This window comes from Eretmochelys imbricata, chromosome 7 (assembly GCF_965152235.1).
Source record: "Eretmochelys imbricata isolate rEreImb1 chromosome 7, rEreImb1.hap1, whole genome shotgun sequence".
NCBI classification, from domain to species: domain Eukaryota; kingdom Metazoa; phylum Chordata; order Testudines; family Cheloniidae; genus Eretmochelys; species Eretmochelys imbricata.
Genome location: NC_135578.1, coordinates 24,095,759 through 24,112,491, shown reverse-complemented (window position 1 = coordinate 24,112,491; position 16,733 = coordinate 24,095,759). Strand labels below are relative to the sequence as shown.

General features: G+C 54.1%; 1 protein-coding gene across 1 annotated transcript in view; it reads left to right on the top strand.

Moving 5' to 3' along the window:
• The first annotated feature begins 3,092 nt into the window (after positions 1–3,092).
• COL7A1 (collagen type VII alpha 1 chain) overlaps positions 3,093–16,733 on the top strand; it is a 100,584-nt gene continuing 86,943 nt past the window's right edge. The window contains exons 1-9 of the mRNA XM_077821477.1: positions 3,093–3,144; positions 3,270–3,450; positions 4,055–4,214; positions 4,714–4,807; positions 5,346–5,501; positions 6,130–6,293; positions 6,675–6,804; positions 10,532–10,651; positions 12,071–12,217. Of these exons, the coding sequence (XP_077677603.1) occupies positions 3,093–3,144; positions 3,270–3,450; positions 4,055–4,214; positions 4,714–4,807; positions 5,346–5,501; positions 6,130–6,293; positions 6,675–6,804; positions 10,532–10,651; positions 12,071–12,217 (1,204 nt within the window). The remainder of the gene's footprint in view (positions 3,145–3,269; positions 3,451–4,054; positions 4,215–4,713; positions 4,808–5,345; positions 5,502–6,129; positions 6,294–6,674; positions 6,805–10,531; positions 10,652–12,070; positions 12,218–16,733) is intronic.

Here is a 16,733-nt window from a genome sequence, read left to right as displayed (position 1 = left end):
TATACACCCTGCCTCCTGGCACAAGAACATAGGGCCGGCCAAGGGAAACTGAACGCCAGCTCGTTTAGAACTTACCAAAGGAAACACTTTTCAACCCAGTGAATCTGGAGAACCTGCTGCCAGGAGGGGTCGTTGTGGCCCAGAACTCAGCACAATTCAAACCCAGATTAGACCTTTATATCGACAATAAGAGTGTCCACGGTTACTCAGCATAAAAATGCCTGCTTCAGGCCCTGAACCAACCACCTGGGGTTAGTAGGCACTTCCCTTGGGGGAGGTTTTCATAAGTGTCCACTAGGGGGGTTTCTTGTATCTGGCCACTGATCAGAGACAGGCCACTGGCCTAATGTGGCAACCCCTGCTGTGGGTAAGGTGTCTGGGAGGGTCCGGTGGGCTTTTTCCATGAAACTCAGCTGTGTCTCTGCCCCCATCCCATTGCTTTGCTGAGACATGAGCCCCCCATTGGTTTTCCTGTTCCCTGGTGGGCATCCACTCCTCCCACTTGTTATGTCTTGCAGGCTCCCATGATGAGAGGGTGGATCCTGCTCCTCGCTCTGCTCCTAGCTCCAGCACCAGTTACGGCACAAAAAAGAAACCAAGGTTGGTGCTGTCTGAGTTCTCCAAGGGGGTGGGGAGGGTGGGGGTACGTGAGGCAAGGGCTGGGGGCTGGGCCCACTTGTGGCACCATCACTGGGTTTGCTGGAAACAATGCGTGGCCCCAGAGAAGCTGGGGGAGGGAAGATGGGGGCATTTGGCCCACATAGTCAGCTGGGAGGGTGAATTCAGACTGGTCCCAGCTCCACCCCTCAAACCAGCCTGGGCCCTGTAGTCCGATACCAGGTGTCTCCTCCCAGCACAGATTCGCTGGCAGGCTGCCCAGGCAGATCTGAGCCATCACCATGCTGAATTGTACTGGGTCTGGTGGGTGGGGTGTATGTGGGGGAGGGGATGGGACACAGACTTTGTTGAGTGGTTCATGGTTCCCCAAGTCCCCACATGCCGGACACAGGACTGGATGGGGCAGAGAAATGATCTAGAGTAGGGGATCTCTGCGCCCCTGCTGCCTCGAGGCTGGCCTCTGTGTCTGTGGTTGGGATGTCTGCCTGGAGCATGGCATGCTGTTGCATAGTTAGGTGTCACAAATCTGCTGCTCTCTGCAGTTCTCCGGCTCATGCCTTTCTGGTATCCCTATTGGCCCACCACCCCACCCCACCATGCTTGCTGATGTGCAAGGTGAAGTGGGGCTTGTCCAGTGCTCAGCTCCTGGCCCCACCTGTGAGCTGTCAGGATCTTGCTTGCTCCCTACAGAAGGTCAGGTTGGAATCCCACTCTCAGCACCACCTGGGAGGTCCCCTCCTTGGAGGGGATAAGGGCTAGATCCCCAGACTGAGAGCCCCCGTCCCTGAAACGAGGACTGTTAGGGTTGCCAACCCTCCATCTCTTGGAGGCTATTGAAGCCAATCCGGGAGATTTTAGGCCACTAAAAGTCTGGCGGCACAGCGGGGCTAAGGCAGGCTCCCTGCCTGCCCTGGCTCTGCGCAGCTCCCGGCGTGAACAGCATGTCCAGCTTCTAGGCACAGGGGCATCCAGGGGGTCTCTGCATGCTGCCTCCACTCTGAGTGCTGACTCTGCAGCTCTCATTGGCCAGGAACAGTGGCCAATGGGAGCTGTGGAGCCGGCACTTGGGATGGGGGCAGTGCACAGAGTTGCCTGGCCACCCCTGAGCCTAGGAGCTGGACATGCCATCTGCTTCCCGGCAGCTGCCCAAGGTAAGCACTGCCCAGCCGGAGCCTACATCCTGCACCCCCTCCTGCATGCATCTCAACCCCCTGCCCCAGCCCTGAACCCCCTCCTACACCCAAACTCCCTCCCAGAGCCCACACCCCCTCCTGCACCCCAACCCTCTGCCCCAGGCTCAGCCCAGAGCCCCTTTCCACACTCTGAATCTCCTGGCCCAACCTGTCAGTCCAGAGCCCGCACCCATTCCTGCACTCCAACCCCCTGTCCCAGCCTGGTGACGGTGCGGGAGAGCGAGGGAGGGGGGATGGAGTGAGTAGGGGCGGGGCCTTGGAGAAGGGGCGGGGCAGCCGTGGGGCCTTGGGGCAGGGGTGGGGCAAGGGTGTTTGGGTTTGTGTGATTATTAGGCAGCTGGCAACCCTCAGAACTGCGAGTGGGGGGAATGCAGCATCTCCCTTGCTGACTTGCTGCTGCCCCTGTGCTCCTGGGATAGGCCAGAGGGCTCCTTGCGGGTTTGTTCTGCTCCAGGGTGTAGACTGCGCTTCCCTGATGCTCAGCCTGGGAGTTGGTGTCTCTCCCTTCCTCCATAGGCTTGATGACTGCCCCCTCCCATGAGCTGGGGCATGGAGTGGCCCAGGGGTTTTATCCTGGGGGAGGCTGGGAGGTGCCCTGTGCTGACATTCAGAGGAGGTTTGTGGCCAGGGGTGCTGGAACAATTTGTACAGTGGGGGTGCTGAGAGCTATTGAACCAAACTGTAAACCCATGGAAACCACTTCAAGCCAGGGGGTGCGGTGCACCCCGAGCTCCAGCACCTATGCTTGTGGCATGAGGGGGGGAGGAGGAGGAAGGATGCATGGTCCTGTGTGATGGAGCTGCCTCTGTCAGCCCATATAGGACCTGGAGTCCCAGCTGCCTCTTGGCAGGGACTTATCCCTGAAGGAATGTGGGATGTGTGAGAGGCTGGAGTGATTCCCAGGGGAGGGGCAGCTGCTGCCTCGCTGGTGAGTCCCTGGCCCCTTTGCAAGGCCTGTGGTTGGCAGGGAGGAATGGGGTACTAGTCTGAGAAAATCCATTGTGTTCTCTGCTAAGGGGGCCCCTAGTCAGTGGGCCCTCGGGGAGCTGTCAGCCCACAAGCACTGGCTGCTGGCAGTGCTCATCCCCTGCGTATTCATGGGATATCCCCACCCCTGCCTGCTTGGCCCTGTCTGCTCCACACCTGCTTGGCCCTGTCTGCTCCACACCCGCTTGGCCCTGAAACTCCTATAGAGGGATAGGCTGTCATGGCCTCTGGCACTGAACCTGTCTCCTTGCTAGAGAATGTGGCCCTGAGGTCTGGGCTTCCTTGCCCTGACTCATGGACTCTGGCAGTCTTGGAGCTCTCTGTGGGAGGAGTGAGGGCTCCTGGGGTAAGAGGCTGGAAGGGCTAAATCAGCAGAGGGAGCTTCCATGGCAGGGCTGGGACAGTTCCCTCTGGCCCTCGCATGCTGGGACAAAGGGAGTCAGCCCTGAGCTGCTGATGGTTGCTTTGCAGGGACATGCATCAATGTCTATGCGGCCGACATCGTGTTCCTGGTGGATGGATCCTCCAGCATTGGGAGGGCTAACTTCCGCATGATCCGAGCCTTCATGGAGGACCTGGTCAGGCCCTTTGTCCATGTGGTCGGTGAGAGCGCGGTGCGATTCGGGGCAGTGCAGTACAGCGACGACCCCAGGTGAGTCCCAATGGTCCTGTCCCCCCCTGCCAGGCACACGGGGTGCGGGAGGCTCCTGCAGCCCTGTCCCTGGTGGGGGCGCCTCTCTGTGCTCCTGGGGGTGGCTCCTGGGGTTCCAGTCGCCAAGGGAGCTCGGGATGCTTGGAGTGGCCGCAGAGCTATCTGCTGGGGGAGGGAGTGCTGCGAGTGCCTCACACCTGCTACTGACAGAGGAGGCCCAGCCTCTGCTCATGGGCACTGTGCTCGGTGCCCCTTGGTAGCCAGTGAAACCCCTTCATTGTCCCAGGCTGGGCAGGGGGAGGGGGAGAATAAAATATCTAATTACCCCCATTGCCCCTGCAGCCCCTAGCACACTTTCTAAGGAGCCCCATTACAGATAACCCACTGACCACCTCTGCAGTGTCATTGCCTCGCTTCCATGGAGCCGCACCCTAGGGATACATGGAAAATGACCCATCCCCTACAGGAACCCTGTGGGTGCCCTGGTAGCTTCCCCTGAGGAAGCATGTGGACCATGCAGTTACTGTGTAGGGATCCTGCTCAGAGCGGGAGTTGGCTGTGTTGTGGTTTTCCCCCATCCCCCTGGGATTGCGTTTGTCCCCAGGGTCGAGTTCACGTTCTCCCAGCATCCCAACGGGACGGAGGTGAAGAGGGCCATCCAGCAGCTGAGCTACAAGGGTGGGAACACACGCACAGGTGCCGGCCTCCGGTACATCGCTGACAACTTCTTTGGGCCCACTCAGATCCGGGCTGGAGTCCCAAAGGTACCTCTAGAGAGACCCTGCTTATGCCGTGGCCAGGGAATGTGAGAGCAAAACGCTGGCCTATCGGTTCTCCTCCAGTGGGGCCAGAGAATGCTGATGGCTAGGCCGGTCACTCGGCTCCCTCTGTGCTGGAGGGGAGCAGAGCTGGGTGCTTGGCAGGAACGGGTGGGTTGCTACATCCTCTCTTCTTCGAACCCCCGTGTAACATCTATCCAGTTCCAAGTCTTTCTCCATAACAGGGGAGACCATGGGGAGGCAACATGCTCCAGCCCAGTGGGACTGTCTGACTGCTGCTCCCCTTCTTCCCAGTGTGGGCCCCTCCAAACTCAGCTTCTGGGGGTCCCAGTCTCACATCTGCTGTGCTTTGGCTGAGCCAGATGGGGGCACTGGCCTTGGGGCCCTTCCTCCCTGAGGTGGGCCCCATGGCTCGTGTTGAGCCTGGCAGCTGGTGTGGAGTTGGCCAGCCCCTGCCTGACTTGCCCTTGCCCCTTCCTGGCAGGTCTGCATCCTCATCACAGATGGCAAGTCTCAAGATGACACTGAGCAGCCGTCCGTGAAGCTGAAGGCTCAGGGCACTAAGGTCTTTGCTGTGGGTAAGTGACTCCAGGAGCCCAGGGGTGTGTCTGCCTTCATCAGGCTGCTCAGGACTCCCACCGCTGGCCAAAGTGTCCCTTTGGTGCAGGGGAGCTCTAGGAGGAAGGCAGAGCCATGCATCCGTCCTCTGATCTTGGCCAGTGCAGCTGCTGGATGAGAGTGGAAGCACCTGGCCAGGCCTGGAATGAGCCTGATCCTCTAGCATGGGAGGGCAGGGGGAGTGGATGGTACAGGGGTGTGAGGCTAGGGAGCTCTGGCTTGCTGGCCACTGCAGGACATTACAGGGCACTGCAAGGGGGGTGGGAGGTGGGAGAGTCTGAGGCGATGGGCCAAGGGCCCCGGGAACCCAGCACACCATGGCATGTGCTGCAGCTCGCTGTGAATGTCTGACACTGTAGCAGCCAGCTAGGGCGAGTAAGAATGGGGGGGGTGCCACTGTGCCAGCCGGTGGGTGGAGGGGGACATGGCTCAGGGCATACCTGGGGATTATTCCTAGGAGAGAGACTCACCCGCTCACTGGCTCTCCACCCCCTACAGGGATCAAGAACGCAGACCGCGCGGAGCTCACACGTGTGGCCTCCACTCCCACAGAGGACTACTTCTTCTACGTCAATGACTTTAAGATCCTGGGCACCCTGCTGCCGCTGGTGTCCCAGAGGGTGTGTGCCAGCACTGGAGGGGTCCTGCAGACGGGTAAGGGGCGTGTTGCACCTAGTGCTCTCGGCCTCCCCCCTGCGATGGCTCAGCCCTGGACGTGCTTTGGAATGCCGTGTTTGATCACATCTCTCCTGTCCGCTGTGCCCTTCTAACCCACGAGACCACTACAGCCTGAGGGATTTTGGCAGTCTCCCCACTTGGCTCTGCTTGGCAAGATACTTCTCTTTCTGAGTCTCGGGCACTGGCTGTCGCAGCTGTTTCTGATGCTGCAGTGGAAGGGTTAAATTCCACCTTCCCCTGTGTTTCTGGAGATGAGCCCCATCCTGGAAGTACATCCCGGTGTCTAGGGCTCAGTGCTATGTCACGCTGTGGCATTGTTTTGTGGTGATGGGGCGCTGACTGGGGCGCTGTGTTGGTTCGCTTTGGCCCCACGGTCGCTGCCCTACCCAGTTGATTCCCCCCCACCCAGAAAGTTTGAGTGAGAACGTTTTCATGATTCTCTTCTGATGACGTCCTTCGCTGTGGCAGAGGCCATCCGTCCCCGAGCGGGCTCCCTGCGTTGGGCAGCTGGGACTTAGAGTCTGCGCCGTGGCTCTGTGCGTGTCAGCCCTGGGGAAGGTGGGGTGCCAGCAGGGAGCCTGACTGCTGCTTCCCTTCCCCTAAGGTCCGCGGGTGTACAGCGGCCCGTCCAATCTGGTCTTCGTGGAGCAGGCGGTCAACATGCTGAGGATCCGCTGGACTGCGGCGGGTGGCCCGGTCACAGGCTACAAAGTCCAGTATGTGCCGCTCACGGGCTTGGGGCAGCAAGTTACAGCAGAGATGCAAGAGGTGAGAGTTCCCTTCCCAGCTATGGCCGGAAATCCGCCTGCTGGGCAGGCTCGGCAGAGAGGCCAGTGGGACTGAGCTGCCCCCCCCTTGTTGGGAAAGGGGGTTTCTCTGGCTGAGGCACATTGGAAAGGGTGTGCCTACAGCCTGCCCTCTGGGTGGATAGAGCCTGTTGGCTTCTCGTGGCGGCGGCTCTGACTCCTGCTCCAGCACCAAACCCCTTAGGGAAGTGAATGGTGCAAAATCTCATATGGAGCCCACCTGTTCCGTGGGGCCTGGCTCAGTGGGCCATGCCATCTGGACAGCAGGAGGAGGCTGGTGAGCAGGCAGGGTATTCGATCTCTCTGGCTGAAGAGGAGAATGCCTTTGGGTGCCTTTGAACAGGTCAACCTGAGCCCCGGGGAGACGAGTGCCATGCTGAGCCAGTTGAACGGAGGGACGGATTATCTGGTCACTGTCATCGCCCAGTATGCCAACAGCATTGGGGAGTCGGTCTCTGGCAAAGGACGCACTGGTGAGTAACCTGCCCTGCTCCCCATCCAAGCACCCCCCGCACTCTCACACCTAGTCCACCTGCCCAGAGCAGGAGCCAGCCTGCACTCCCAGGCTCCCTGGTGCCCTCTGAGCCAGGGGGATTCCTGATGGAAGAGCCTGGTGAGCTTGGAGTCCAGCCTGGGGCTAGAAAGGTCAGCTACCATGTCCATGCACCATTGTCTGAGGATGGGCCCCATTACAGGGATGGGGCCTGGCTGAGCCCACCCAAGGATGGGACAGGGCTGCTGGACCCGCTTCCAGCTCAGTTTGAGGTGAGTGGGACTCCTCATGCCTGTGACCCTGGCAGGCTTCCCATGGGAATGGGAATGGCTTCCCATGGGAATGGGTGACTCCCTCTGGCCTCACCATGTGCTCACTCCATCATTGCCACCATCTTGGATTCTGTGGCTGGATGACCGTGCTGGGATGGGATTGATAGGGTGTGAGTGCCGCTGCCGAGCCGGGCACTGGGCTCTCGCGCTGATGGTTTTTGGTGGGTCCCACAATAGCGTTAGCTCTGGGGCGTTGGTGGGCTTGGCAGCGGAGAGATGAACTGTATATGGGGAGTCTTTGAGTCAGTGTTTAGTATCCCGAGGATGCTGCCCAGTGGAGCGTGACAGTTTTAGGGCTGCTCCGCCACATGCTGGGATTTGGCCCCAGACTGGCTAATGACCGCCCCTGTCCCCTCCTGCATTGCCCCAGGGCAGCTTGCTTTTCTCCTGGCACCAAGGCGCCTCTTGACCCCGTGCGAGGGGCTGGCGGCTCTCTGGGGCAGGAGTGTGTGAGGGTGATGGCCTTGCCCCCATTCTCTTTCAGGGGCCCTGTCTGGAGTGTCGAATTTCCGAGTGGTGGAGGCTGGGCCGTCCTTCCTCAGACTGGCCTGGGGAGCTGCCTTGGAGAACTTGCAGGGCTACCGGATCACCTACATGGCCCGAGGTGAGGGCAGAGTGCGGGCGATTGGGCCGGGGAGGCGCTGCCTCTCCTGTGGCTCTGCAATGTGGGAACATCCCCCTGGGCTGTGTTCTCTGCCACAGGAGAGCTGCCAGCCAGCCCGGCTACAGACCCTTGTCCCGCATGTGTAGGGTGTGGAGCCTGGATCCATTCCAGGAGGGCAGGGGAATCCAAGCCTGGGCAGGCCTTTCTCCACTGCCCTAGGACTCGGCTGAGTGGGAGGGTTGGAGGAGAATCAGCGAGCACGGATCTCTGCTCCCTTCGCTCTTTGGCTGCACCACCTCCTCCCCACACCCTGTCTGTCCAGCAACTTTGTTAGCCACAAACCCCAAGGAGCAGACAGCTGTGACGTATGAACTCCCTCCGAGGCAGGCAGACACAGAGCCAGTTGAATGGCCTCTTGTTCCCATGGGAGGCCGTGCTGTGCCGGGATCAGTGCAGGGCATCCACTGTGCCCAAAGGGGGTGGGTGGTGCTGCCAGGATCTCTGTGATGTGGTGTGTGGCGTTCACGTGGCCGAGTGAAGCCCAGGCACCCCATAGGTGAGAGCGGATTCCAGCCCCAGCTCTCCTCTCGCTGCAGCTGTATTTGTTGTGGGGGAATGTGTGGGCCCAGGTGCTTGTGTGTGTGTGTGTGTGTGTGTGTGTGTGTGGCAGGGGGGAGGGGGTTGGAAGGGGTTGGGTGTGTGTCCTGGGGTGTGGATGTACAGGACTGGTTTGTGTGTACGGGAGGAGATCAGTACATGTGCTGGGGGTGTACATGTGGAGGTATGTACATGGGGTACAGTGTGTGCTCAGAAGAGTGTGTGTGTACAGGGGCTCTCTGAGCATGCTGGGGTTTGGGCAGGGGTATAGATGGTTTCAAGCCCCCCACCCCAGTGCTATTTTCTGTAGGAAGCTGCACCTGGAGCTGCCCCTCCCCAGCCTGCAGCCATCCCAGTGCATGTGGCCCTGGCAGCACTCCCAGTGCGCCTCGCCCTACATGCTGCCACACCCGGCTGCCATGGCAGTGCATCTCCCCAGCAGAGAATGCTAGCCCTGAGGGCACAAAACCACTGCTGAGCTCATCTGAACCACCCCTGTGCCCTGCCCAGACCCCGTGCCTAACTGAGGGGGCCAGCTTAGAACTGTGTGTGGAGATTTGCCTGCCATCTTCCTCTCCTTTCATGGCATCTGCAAGGGAGTGCCAGGACTTGCCTACAGCTCCCTGCCAGGGAGTGCAAGCAGGGCCCTTGCTCCCTTTTCCCAGCCCTGCCTGGTTGGGTTGAGCCCCTGATCTTTGTTTAGCTTCTTGCACTGGCTGAGCCCTGCTGCTGGGAATGGGGGCACAGAGCCGGGCTGAACGCACTGAGCGCACATAGCATGTCTGCTCATGCTGCCAGCCATGTGCTTGCACACGTGTGGGAGGCCAAGTGTGTTCTGTGCTGCATGTGCTCCCCCTCGCCAACCCACCTGGGCACCAGAGTGTTCCAGTCCTGACCTACTGCATGAAGGAAAGGCCTGTCTGAAGCCCCACAAAGCTTGTGTTCTGCAGCCTGCCCAAGGCTGGGGTAGTGTCCGGCAGCACCAGAGCCCCCTGCCTTCCAATGGATAGTCCCCCCTCGTGCTGGGCCCCACTCATGCGTCGCTGTCTGTGCCCATCCCAGGTGAGGCTCAAGCGGAGGAAATGAGCCTGGGGGCCAACGCTGTGTCTGTCACACTCAGCAATCTGCGCCCCAACACTGACTACATGGTCACACTTCAGCCTATCTCCCAGCGGCAGACGGCAGCGCCGGCCCAGCTAACGGGCCGAACCCGTAAGTACCATCTGCTCAGACAGCCAGAGCCTGGGGCTGCCAGAGGGCATCTGACTGGGTTTTCTTCCAGCCAAAAATGACTTTTTATTTCTTTTTTTTTTTTAAAAAGGAACTTTCTTTTTTTTTTGCAAAATAATTGTCCGATTATTGAAATGTTAGTTTTTCATAGGACTTTTCTCCATATTTTTATAAAAACTCTATCAACATAGTTCTCAAAATCATCAACATTTTCTCTTTGCCAAAATCCTGGTTTCCAGGAAGGAACCATGGTTTTCAATAGGCAAAACATTTCTAAAACACTTTTGATAAAAATGTCAATCCAGCTGTGTGAAAAGTGTCAGGCAAACTGGAAAATGGGTCCACTTCGAACCCACTGAAATGAACACCACTCCCACATGTTGTGAAATTGTTAGCTTGTGTTTTTTCAACCATATCTAACTCAGGTCAAGTACAAAACGTGCATATCTCAGATGCAGCATAACACCCTTCACTTTGACCCGGGGATTTTTAAATGAAGAAGTGATTTTGATCTCTCTCTCTCTCTAATCACCTGAGCATAGAATTTTTTGGTAAAGTATCTCTGATGTATTTTGAGACTAGTATTGGATATATGGTTTATGTGACGCAATCCACTTTTAAAATAATGCATGTGTGTGGACTTGCATTTGAAGCTGATTGGTGCATGTCCATGAAGTGCACATGCATCATTCCTGGGTGTATTTTTCCAAAGAGTTTTGTGGGGTATTTATATTTTGAGATTACCGGTGAAGGGAACTGTGCTTATTTAGGGGCAGAGTTAAGGTTATTGTGTCTCTTATGTGAGCTGGCAATGCAGAAGGGTGGCTGGGCTGGGCTGGACTCTGCAGTATATTTGGCTGCCTTGCAGGTTGCATGGAGGCTGAGCTCTCTGGGTCTCACATTTGTGCCATGGTTGTGTTTTGTTTGATTCCCTCTCCCTCCAGTGCGTTTGGAAGGGGTGCAGCAGCTGTCGGTTCAGAACGTCTCCCAGCAGAGAATGCTGGTGACCTGGCGGGGTGTGAGTGGAGCTACTGGATACCGGGTCTCCTGGGGGCTCCCCTCAGGTAAGTCTACCGGACTAACTAGAGCTCTCTCCCCATACCAAAAACCAGTGGCAGGGTGCTGTAAACTGAACGGTGGACACGGTTCTCTAGACCTTCTGGCTGGATGGTGGGGTGCTGAGCTGTGGTGCAGGCTCTAAGGAGTGGGTGGGTGTGGGTGGGGGGCTGGCATGCCTTTCTTCCAGCAGAGCAGATACACCCCTCCCATGGGACAGGACTCTTCTGTAGTCAGGTGCATTATGGGGCAGAGGGTCCCAAACTGTGTTCTCTGGAGCACCTGCTGCTGAAGTGTGGAGAGACTGGAGAGTCCAGAGTGGCTGGAGGAGAGGCGAGTGAGGCAGCATGCTGAGGGGAGAAAGGGACCAGGGGGCTGGGCAGGATGCCCAAGACAGAAAGGGACCAAGTGACAGGCAAGCACATACAGGGGGAGAAGAGGAGGGCAGGTGGCAGAGCTGCTTGAGAAGTTGGGGGTGAGGGGAAGAAAGTTTGGGGGCGGGGTGGTGGAATGAGCAAAGGGGGCCGGGGTGATGAACTTCTGTCAAGAGAATCTTTATCACTCTGAAGGCAATTCAGATCCACACCTGCTCTCCTGCTGGGCCTTGTGCCAGTCCTAGGGGTGTAACAGCCTGGGGGAATGGTGGGGAGGGGCCATGCTCCAGGCTCTCTGTCCATTCTCTGGGAGACTCTGCGCAGCCCTGCTCTTGGAGTACTGGGGATCTCTCCTTTTGCCCCGAGACACATGGAGAACCAGGCCAAATCACACCAGACTGAAAGGGATCCATGTGTTCCCGGAAATGACCTCACCACGAGCTTTGGGGTTTGCGCAGCTTCTTGGCCAGGTCAGCCACATTGTCTGTACAGAGCCCATTGCTGAATCCCTCCAGGAAGGCCCACACATCTGGGTCACAGGTGCAGGGCCCAGGTCTGCAAACCTCTTGGCATAGAACTCTGGGAGTCCTGCTTGTGGAGGATGGGTAGGATCAGGCCCTGTATGTTAGTCACCTGTGTCTGAGGTGGGGTGGAGTGCAGGAAGCTTTCTTGTTCAATCATCCCCCATGTTCTCTATTAACATGAACAGATTTTACTGACAAAGCCACTTATGGCTGGGTGTGGGAGTAGTGTCAGGATATTTGCTGGCCTTTGGCAGCCCAGAATCCAAAACCTGATGAGATTGGCCTGGGGGTATGGCCTGGTGTATGGGGGGAGGCTGGATGCCAGACTAGACTTCATCTGCTATGTCGTAGACACAAGGATACTGGATTAGCAGCGCGGCTCTGGCCCCGTGCAATCAAGAAATGGGATAGCGGACTGGAAGGGCTGTTGGTCTGGTCTGATGTGGAGTCCCTGGTGTTGCATGGGGCTCTCAGTTGAACGGAAGACCTGGAATTGTGCCTTAAACCCTTTTTCTCTGGATTATCTCAGGCCAGGACATTCGGAAATTTGATGTGGATGCCAGCAAGAATTCCTACCTGCTGACAGGGCTGCAGCCAGACACAGATTACCTGCTGACGGTCATTTCACTCTACGGGCAAGTGGAGGGGCCCCCAGCCTCTATTAGGAGAAGAACAGGTGTGTGCATGACCATGGGAGAGGCTTCCCACTGCTGAGGGGCAAGAGGCAGGGTCTGTGCCAGGAAGCTGGTGGCTCTTTGGGATAACTGTAGTATTTGTACTCTAGTAGCACCCAGAAGCCCCAGTCAGGGCTCTATTGTGCCAAGCCCTGTTTCGATTGTGACACTCCCCAGGAGCGAGGCACCTCACCATCACCTGTCTTTAGCATGAGGAGGTCACGTCTGTGCGTGCTGTGGATCAGCTCCCGGCAGCCACTGGCAGCCCAAGCACTGCCTTCCAGATCCCCGCAGGCCTTGCTCTCTGTACTGGTAGCAATCGGCATACACCAATGCCTGAGTCCTCAGAGCGTGCAGTGCACCGTCCGGCCCCTGATTCACCGGCCACCTAGAATTACCAGGCCTGCTGTTCCCAAAGGAATCGTATGCACCAGCTTGTCAGCTCAGGAGCAGCACTTTGCTTAACACACAGCACTGAGATATATTGATAGTGAAAACTAGAACAGAGATTCCTGTAATAGTGAGTAAGGGTATCAGAAATAAATGGTTACATACAAAACAAAATCATCACCAGCTTTCTAGGTAACTACATTAACAACTTCTCCTCCTGTCTGAAGAAGCAGATCTTGCCCAACATGCTTTCCAGTGTTGTCAGCCAAGCCTGATGGAGACCCTTCTTTCATGAAGTAAACTCACGGTCTGTTAGCTTCCTAGGTGAAGGATGCCAGGGTGTCTTTATTAGAGCAAATCTTTGATGTGCTGTAATGATGCTGGTTCTGCCGGGACCCAACTGAGAGTGTCAATTCAGGACAAATTGCTTAAAGCAGGGCAGTTACAGCCCAAGGCTGGGGTTTCTATGCACACCAAGGCAAACCAAACCAGCCAGACAGAGAAGACTTTGGTTTTACCCCACTGGTTAACCACAAGTCACACAAGCAATTCCCTTAGACACTCCAGTTTCCCAGTATCACCACCAGTGCCACTCGTTATGGGGACAGATGGTTATGAAAACCAGTACCCCAGTAAAAGAAAAAAGGTTCTCTCGATCCCAAAGCACCAAGCCCCAGACCCCGGTCAATATACAAGTTAGATCTTACCCACAAATCATGCTGTTGCCAATCCTTTAGAATCTAAAATCTAAAGGTTTATTCATAAAAGGAAAAAGAGATGGATGAGAGCTAGAATTGGTTAAATGGAATCAATTACACACAGTAATGGCAAAGTTCTTGGTTCAGGCTTGCAGCAGTGGTAGAATAAACTGCAGGTTCAAATCAAGTCTCTGGAGGACATCCACAGCTGGGATGGGTCTTTCAGTCCTTGGTTCAAAGCTTCAGTGTAGCAAAGTCCCTCCAGAGGTATGAAGCAGGACTGGAGACAAGATGGAGGAGCTGCAGCAGCTTTTTATATTCTCTTGCCATGTGGTCTCTGCTTTCTTTGTTCCAAAGACAAGCTGTCCCTCACGTGGCCTGGAAAAACCTCAGCGTTCTGTCCATAGGCATGTCCCTGCACACCTTGCTGAGTCACAAGGCATGTCTGCCTTCTCTCAATGGGTCAATTGTACAGCTGATGGTCCTTAATGGGCCATCAAGCAGGCTAGGCAGAGCTGACACCAACTTTTCTGGGGTGTCACACAGAAGCATAAGTTTGAAATACAGACAGTATAGAGCCAATATTCATAATGTCAACTATAAAAATGATACACACATACAGATCGCATAATCATAACCAGCAAACCATAACCTTTTCTGGGACACCTCGATTCGTAGATACTATGGTCAGAAGGGACCATTATGATCATCTAGTCTGACCTCCTGCACAATGTAGGCCACAGAATTTCACCCACCCACTCCTGCAAAAAACCTCTCACCTATGTCTGAGCTATTGAAGTCCTCAAATCGTGGTTTAAAGATTTCAAGTAGCAGAGAATCCTCCAGCAAGTGCCCCGTGCCCCATGCTACAGAGGAAGACGAAAAACCTCCAGGGCCTCTTCCAATCTGCCCTGGAGGAAAATTCCTTCCCGACCCCAAATATGGCGATCAGCTAAACCCTGAGCATATGGGCAAGATTCACCAGCCAGATACTACAGAAAATTCTTTCCTGGGTAACTCAGATCCCACCTCATCTAATATCCCATCACAGGCCATTGGGCCTATTTACCATGAATATTTAATTACCAAAACCATGTAATCGCATCATACCATCTCCTCCATAAATTTATCGAGTTTAATCTTAAAGCCAGATAGATCTTTTGCCCCCACTGCTTCCCTTGGAAGGCTATTCCAAAACTTCACTCCTCTGATGGTTGGAAACCTTTGTCTAATTTCAAGTCTAAACTTCCTGGTGGCCAGTTTATATCCATTTGTTCTTGTGTCCACATTGGTACTGAGCTTAAATAATTCCTCTCCCTCTCCGGTATTTATCCCTCTGATATATTTATAGAGAGCAATCATATCTCCCCTCAACCTTCTTTTGGTTAGGCGAAACAAGCCAAGCTCCTTGAGTCTCCTTTCCTAAGACAAGTTTTCCATTCCTCGGATCATCCTAGTAGCCCTTCTCTGTACCTGTTCCAGTTTGAATTCATCCTTCTTAAACATGGGAGACCAGAATTGTACACAGTATTCCAGATGAGGTCTCACCAGTGCCTTGTATAATGGTACTAAAACCTCCTTATCCCTACTGGAAATACCTCTCCTGACGCATTAGCTTTTTTCACAGGCATATCACATTGGCAGCTCATAGTCATCCTATGATCAACCAATATTCCAAGGTCCTTCTCCTCCTCCGTTACTTCTAATTGATGTGTCCCCAGCTTATAACTAAAATTCTTGTTATTAATCCCTAAATGCATGACCTTACACTTCTCACTATTAAATTTCATCCTATTACTATTACTCCAGTTTACAAGGTCATCCAGATCCTCCTGTATGATTTCCCGGTCCTTCTCTAAATTGGCAATACCTCCCAGCTTTGTATCATCTGCAAACTTTATTAGCGCACACCCACTTTTTGTGCCGAGGTCAGTAATAAAAAGATTAAATAAGATTGGTCCCAAAACCGATCCCTGAGGAACTCCACTGGTAACCTCCCTCCAACCTGACAGTTCACCTTTCACTAGGACCCGTTGTAGTCTCCCTTTTAACCAATTCCTTATCCACCTTTCAATTTTCATATTGATCCCCATCTTTTCCAATTTAACTAATAATTCCCCATGTGGCACGGTATCAAATGCCTTACTGAAATCTAGGTAAATTAGATCCACTGCATTTCCTTTGTCTAAAAAATCTGTTACTTTCTCAAAGAAGGAGATCAGGTTGATTTGGCACGATCTACCTTTTGTAAAACCATGTTGTATTTTGTCCCATTTACCATTGACTTCAATGTCCTTAACTACCTTCTCCTTCAAAATTTTTTCCAAGACCTTGCATACTACAGATGTCAAACTAAGAGGCCTATAGTTACCTGGATCACTTTTTTCCCTTTCTTAAAAATAGGAACTATGTTAGCAATTCTCCAATCATACGGTACAACCCCTGAGTTTACAGATTCATTAAAAATTGTTGCTAATGGGCTTGCAATTTCGTGTGCCAATTCCTTTAATATTCTTGGATGAAGATTATCTGGGCCCCCCGATTTAGTCCCATTAAGCTGTTCGAGTTTCACTTCTACCTCAGATATGGTAATATCTACCTCCATAGCCTCATTCCCATTTGTCATGCTACCATTATTCCCAAGATCCTCTTTAGCCTTATTAAAGACTGAGGCAAAGTATTTGTTTAGATATTGGGCCATGCCTAGATTATCCTTGACTTCCACTCCATCCTCAGTGTTTAGCGGTCCCACTTCTTCTTTCTTTGTTTTCTTCTTATTTATATGGCTATAGAACCTTTTACTATTGGTCTTAATTCCCTTTGCAAGGTCCAACTCTACTTGACTTTTAGCCTGTCTCACTTTATCCCTCCATGTTCTGACCTCAATACAGTAGCTTTCCTTGCTGATCCCTCCCATCTTCAACTCCCTGTATGCTTTCTGCTTTTTCTTAATCACTTCTCTGAGATGCTTGCTCATCCAGTTTGGTCTACAACTTGTGCCTATGAATTTTTTCCCCTTTCTCGGGATGCAGGCTTCCGGTAGCTTCTGCAGCTTTGATTTAAAGTAATCCCAGGCCTCCTCTGCCTTTAGATCCATAAATTCTTCAGTCCAATCCACTTCCCTAACTAATTTCCTTTAATTTTTGAAAGTCAGCCCTTTTGAAATCAAAAACCCTAGTTGCAGATTTATTTTTGTTTATCCTTCCGTTCAGTTTGAACTGAATTAGCTCATGATCACTTGAACCAAGATTATCCCCTACAACCATTTCTTCTATGAGGTCCTCACTACTCACCAAAACCAAATCTAAAATGGCATCCCCTCTAGTCAGTTCAGCAGCTACTTGATGAAGGAATCCATCAGCTATCACATCTAGGAAAATCTGAGCCCTATTATTATTACTAGCACTTATCCTCCAGTCTATATCTGGGA